Source organism: Agrilus planipennis, unplaced genomic scaffold (assembly GCF_000699045.2).
Source record: "Agrilus planipennis isolate EAB-ADULT unplaced genomic scaffold, Apla_2.0 scaffold2, whole genome shotgun sequence".
Classification (NCBI taxonomy): Eukaryota; Metazoa; Arthropoda; class Insecta; order Coleoptera; family Buprestidae; genus Agrilus; species Agrilus planipennis.
In genome coordinates, this window is record NW_020442464.1 from 2,751,087 (window position 1) to 2,757,381 (window position 6,295).

Consider the following 6,295-nt stretch of genomic DNA (forward strand, 5'->3'; position numbering starts at 1 on the left):
TGAAAGCGGCACGTCACTTAAAACAAGTACGCCTAGCGTATCGTCATTGGTCGAGAAATTAAGTTCTTTTTACTAATTTGTTGTGCTTTGAGCTTTTACTGTTTTTGTACCGAATGGTGTCGTAATTATTATGGATCTTGCTACATTGACACTAACTTACCTTCCATCAGCATCAAGTAACTACCTAACTTGTGTATCACAGATAGGATGTAGCCTAAATCCCTACAATAAAAATAAAATCAAAGGAGCGAACATTTTCTTTAGCAAAAAGAACAGAATTTAACAAATGAAATTTTCGGTGAATCAAAATTTCAATGATGGGCTGAGCCACAAGCTTTCAGTAGCAATATCCGCTGAGCTTTAGCTATGGGCTCTGCGATATGATGGGACCCCACAGCCCATTTGAAACTGAAAAACTAATAAAAATGATAAACACAATCCTTCAAGAAAAATTCCGATATTCCTAATAGAGACGCAGATATGAGTAATTTTGTCAAAGTGATTTTTCGAGATTGCCTCTGGCGTGCTGATGGAATCAAATACAATTGAAATTGGACAAAGATACCTTAGCAAGGTCCTTATCTAACATTTGAAATATTTCAGAGTTGTTAACTTAAAATATCGGTTTTTATTTCTTTTAAAGTTTAAATAATTAATACAAGAACAAAAATGTATGTGCGATTTTGTGTTGCATACTACTTGTATAGAAATTTTGGTAACTGTTAACTAAGCGCTGGAAATGAGTCAACTAATTATGCCATTTATGCCTAATTGCACCCTTTACTCGGAGATGCAATGTTTTTCGTACCTTCCGTTCCTTAATTGAACGCTAGAGCACAATTTTAGAACTCTCATGTTCTTGCTTTTCCCCGATGCTATTCCTACAGTTTATGTATCAAACTTCAAGCACATAAGTAAAGCTCCATGAGCTGTACAAAGTGGAGACGTTATAATCCTAAAATTGTTGTTAGAAAAATAAGTGAATTATAATTTAATTAAATTGTCGTGATGGTAGAAATTTTCATCTTAATGCAATATCTACTTAGTATTAAATAAGTGAATTGCAATTAAAATTCATATGAACCAAAAGAATTTTTCATCATCAGCATAAGGTCGTCAGTCCTAAGACTGGTTGGACACGTAGGTACCTCCACTTTTTCCTATCCTGAGCTAAACTTCGCATTTCCCTAAAACTAGAACAACCCACATCCTTAACTATTTGCGAATAGTAATCTAACCTACGTCTACCTCTACCCCTCCTTACTCCTGTTTCTGCCTCTAATATGTCTTTGACTAGACCTTCATGCCTGAGAAGGTGTCCTACCAACCTATCTCGCCTATTTTTTATTGACTTCCATAGAGTCCTCTGTTCTCCTATTCTTTTTAATACCTCTTCATTTCTAACCTTTTCTACCCACGTTATCCTCATCATCCGCCTATAACACCACATTTCGAACGCTTCTAACCTTTTCTTTTCCGCCGCTCCCACTGTCCATGTTTCGCACCCGTACAACGCCGTGCTCCAAACATACACCTTTAACAACCTTTTTCGAATTTCTAAATTAACCGTTCGCGAGCATAGAAGTGACTTCTTTTTATTAAAGGCGACACGACTCTGCGCTATCCTCTGTTTTATATTCCTACTACTCCTTCCGTCTTGACTTCCTAGATATCTAAAATCAGCCACTTTTTCTAATTTTTCATATCCTATCTTTATATTCGCTCTTTCCCTACTTTTTCTTCCCTTGCATACCAGTATTTTAGTTTTACTTTTATTAATTTCATACAGTACTGATCTGTCAGTACCATTTCCATTTTATTTAAAAAGTAGATAGCTGTACGTATTTAGACTTCCTTAAAATTGAATCGAGAAGGTCTAACCTGCTCCCCAAAATAAATAAAAATTGTATTTTATATCACTCTGTATTGTAGATTAAAAAATAGATGCAATAAGTTTATGTTTTCTTTTTTATATTAATACGCTTAATTATCGTAGCTTGGTACTACTAATGATTTTCTTCAAAATTATGCATTTTTAACAATCTTTTCAAAGCACAGGGTGCGAGTATTATTGGATAACTTAATTTTTTGTGCGATAACACAAGAAAAATTCATGAGACATCAGTGAAACAGCCGTCGGGACGCGACGGAACGGTGATGATGACGTCGGGCGTCGATGCCGCATGTGGTACTCATGATGCGTATCGGTAACCGTGACGCATGTCGTCGCGAAGCGTCCTGGTGCTATCTACCTGAAGATCATTCGCTAATGATCAATTAATGTTTGCATATCTTCAACATTCGTCGTGCCTCTTTATATTTGTATGCGTAGTTTATCTTCGAGAGGAAAGATAGCTGAATTTAGAAATGGACTTTGTTGCCAATTTTGCACATTTTCACTTTTTCTGTACTAATAATTATAATGAGATAATCTCAGTAAGAGCTAAACTAAGTGCAAAAATTCTTTCAGTATAATTGTGTTGACATTAATAATTTATATATCTAAACACATGTTGCATCTCATTTAGCAACGATTTAAAAAATCCCATTAAGTTCGTGGTTAGTACACTTATTGAAAATATGGGATGTGGCTGAGACATTGTTCTTATTTTGGTCCCATCAGCACACTATAAGCGCTCTGGATAAATCATCGAAAATGCTTCATATATAAACATGTACAGTTATGGCAGTATGTTGCAATCTACTGATATTTGCTGCTAAAGCTCAAAAAAAGTCGCTATTACTTTTCTAACATCAGTCGAAATCACTGTAATATGTGTAATAATTAACCAAACTTAGTTTCGCTTAAATTTAACTGAACAGTGTTGAAGATTTGTATTGTGTAAAATATTTCGATTGATGCTTTTTTGTTTAGACTGAGCAGTTCTACTGTTGCTATTGAAAATATTATTTTAAATTGATAGTTAATTGGAAATTGTATCTATACTTATTTGCATTTTCATGAATCGACATGTGCTGTTCTCAAGGTGCTTTGTATGATTAATAAGTCTTGATCTTATCCAAAAGCGGTAAAAAACAAACGATGAAATGCATATCAATCGTACGTACAGAAGGGAAAAACAATAAACTAAACGCATAAAATGATTACTATAGAACTTGTTGCACTTGTTTGTATATATTTATGCAGTACTTGCATGAACTTGTTCGTTCTGTTATGTGTTCTTCCCCTAATCGAATAATATTAAACAAATTATTCATGTGGGATAATATCGAAATGTGACGTATATGCGTTTTCGGTCAAAAGTTTTTTTGAAAAGTATTATATGTTTAAACTGTGTTACCAAAATAATTAATTTATGTAACTTAAGGTTCTATCTATAAAGGATTAAACGAATTTTGATTCAATCGTGCAAGAAAATTATGATTTCGCCTTCATACAGAAATAACAAAAACATACGTAAGAAATCTGTTTTCATAAGTATTTTCAATTTCTCCTTCTTCGTCACTTTTCCATCAATGCATGACATTTCGCTAATAAAGTTAAACTAGAGATAGGTTAATTTATGTATGAAAATTATTTGTTTCGAATTTTTTAACTGAATATAAGAAATTCTATTTTATCGGAATTCCCGTGATTTCGATAAATACTTTTCTTTCTTACCGTTATAGTTAGATTGGAGGGGGGGGGGGTAAAAGTGAAAATTTTGTGGTTAATTTCATTTGTAATATAAGTCTGTGTAACAGCATATCTGTAAAAGCATCACATAAAAAAGGATCATGTATAGGTACTCCAATTTCCCTTATTTACCATTAGCAATAATAAATTAGGATTAATTATTCAAAACTAGTACATATTACGATGTTAAATATACTTAAAAATGTAGGGATGAGTTACAAAGATAGAAGGGTGACACTTAGTTTGTATAAAGAGCAACAGGCAGTTATAGAGCTGGGGCTGTAACGTAGAGAACTAAATATTAGGAAGGAAATCAGACAGGGATGCACACTGTCACCGCTACTTTTTAATCTAAACATGGTAGACCCGATCAACATCATTAAAGATAGGACAACTGTACGGATAGATATACAGAAGCAAAAGATTAGTATGCTTAGATTTGTAGGTGATATAGTAGTATTATTATTAGTCACTTCTATGCTCGCGAGAACAGTTAATTTACCAATTCGGAAAAGATTGTTAAAGGTATATGTTAGCAGCACGGCGTTGTAAGGGTGCGAAACTTGGACAGTGGGCGCGGCGGAAAAGAAAAGGTTAGAAGTGTTCGAAATGTGGTGTTATAGGCGAATGATGAGGATACCGTGGATAGAGAAGGTTAGAAATGAAGAGATATTAGAAAAAATAGGAGAACAGAGGACTCTATGGAAGTGAATAAGAAATGAGCGAGATGGGTTACTATTTATATATATTAGAGGTAGAAACGGGAGTTAGGAGGGGTAGAGGTAGACCTAGATTAGATTACTGTTCGCAAATAGTTAAGGATGTGGGATGGTTCTAGTCTTAGGGAAAATTCCAGTCAGTCTTAGAACTGACGACTTATGATGATGATGAGTACATATCTGCAAAGTAAATTATAACCCGAAATAGTATGTACCAACACGTGCAAACGTTATTAATTTTGCGTTTTGTTATATTGATCCTTGAACATCCTGATTGATATATTACAGGAAGATTATCTTTGGCAACATGTATTAAATGAGAGGTACCGTGGTAGAAACTTGCGACCCTGTGCCAAATTATCATGCTATTATTAACATCGAACCAAACGAGTGAAAAGGCGCTCAAAGATGCGCAACTTTCAAGTAGGTAAAGATTTGGATTGCAGTTGATATAGATCTTGCAATAATTAGATGAAAAATTTCTATCGAATTTCAAATTTGTGATTTTCGTTTGTTTTCTTTGAATTGTAAGATGGTACAAAATCAAATTAACACCTACAATTGGCATCTATATCTCTTCACAAGCTTATTCTTGTACTAGTTTTTGATTTTTCAGAAAAACAAAGACAAATATCATTCTAAAAGATGTTAAAGTGTGTGTTAAATAACTTATGTACATTATAATTCAAAACCGTATTTTCAACTTATTATATTTAATTGTATTATATGTATGGCTATTTGTTATTTGATCACCCTGTATATGTGGAACTGCTCATCTTGAGTGGTTTGTGTCTTGTATTAGTACGATTTCAATTCGGTCTCTCGCTGTTAGATGGCAACAACAGTACCATTGTGATTTATTTTGTTAAAGTTATCTGAAAATAACCTACAAATTTGACAGTAAATTTCTCTTCAAAGAAAGGCGAAAAAATGTATCTTATGTACTATTTGGACGAAGAAGGAAAACGATCATACACATTAAAGGTACGTACTTATCATTTTTGTTAATACACTTAAGTTTTGAGTTTATTTTCAGAAGGTGGATCCTCATGGGAACCCTACATTTTCAGCTCATCCTGGTAAGTCTCGTTTTAATTGTATTTATAATTAAAATATTAATGATTTATTGGTGAAATATCTGCCCTTTACCTTGCATTTTCTTCTGGGGTACATACATTATAATATTTTCTTTTTAGCTCGATTTTCCCCAGAAGACAAGTATTCTCGTGAAAGAATTATCATTAAAAAGAGATTTGGTCTATTACCCACTCAGAAACCTGAACCAGTTTATTAAACATGTACCTAGGATTATCAGTAAATAATAATATGATGATGTTTACTCTATTTTGTAATGTTTTCAATTTGCAAATAAAATAGAAGAATATGAATGTAGTAGTTTGTTTTATTACTGTATTTATAATAAGAAACATTTAAAAAGCTTTTGAATTTCCTTCACTAACCTTATTTACATGCTTACCAAATTTTTAATTGAGAATTGCACACAGCAATATTACATTAGGTGACCTTTTGCATGATTTCTTGATATAGAGATTAGATCAATTTATTTACAATTTTTTCACCCCTAATAAGGAGTTTAATGAAATAGCCCTTCTTACTATTGTCCCATTTCGTTGTATACAATCTAAAATTAATGAAGGTGTTACATTGTTTTGTGGAGGGTGATAATTACAATTAATACCAGAATTACGATAATAATTACTTTATACATATTTTATATTTACAAATTGTTATTATCAGTAATTTCTGATTTCACGTATATCCCCTAAAATAATTAGAAATCTTGCAAAAAGACCCTAAAGTTAATTTACAGACCTAGACAGAGACTTCTTATTACATAGTGGTATCAAAGTATTTAATCACCATTATCATATTCAACGTAAAGACTTACAGAAATAACAACATATTTATCTATAAATTT

General features: G+C 32.7%; 1 protein-coding gene and 1 long non-coding RNA gene across 2 annotated transcripts in view; both read left to right on the forward strand.

Annotated features, from left to right (window-relative positions):
- The window catches only part of LOC108741629, a 105,873-nt gene that overhangs the window by 45,813 nt on the left and 53,765 nt on the right, over positions 1-6,295 (forward strand). The gene's annotated exons all lie outside the window — the stretch shown is intronic.
- LOC112903986 (H/ACA ribonucleoprotein complex subunit 3-like) lies at positions 5,190-5,744 on the forward strand. Its single transcript, XM_025980945.1, has 3 exons — positions 5,190-5,340; positions 5,393-5,435; positions 5,553-5,744. The coding sequence occupies exons 1-3, from the start codon at positions 5,287-5,289 to the stop codon at positions 5,648-5,650; spliced, it is 195 nt and encodes a 64-aa protein (XP_025836730.1). The 5' UTR covers positions 5,190-5,286; the 3' UTR covers positions 5,651-5,744.

What these genes read in the sequence shown, in the direction of transcription:
- LOC112903986 (XM_025980945.1), top strand. Translation starts at nt 5,287, where the DNA reads ATGTATCTTATGTACTATTTGGACGAAGAAGGAAAACGATCATACACA. An exon ending in AACGATCATACACATTAAAG is followed by an intron (nt 5,341 to 5,392) that starts GTACGTACTTAT and finishes GTTTATTTTCAG; the next exon opens with AAGGTGGATCCTCATGGGAA. An exon ending in TACATTTTCAGCTCATCCTG is followed by an intron (nt 5,436 to 5,552) that starts GTAAGTCTCGTT and finishes TTTTCTTTTTAG; the next exon opens with CTCGATTTTCCCCAGAAGAC.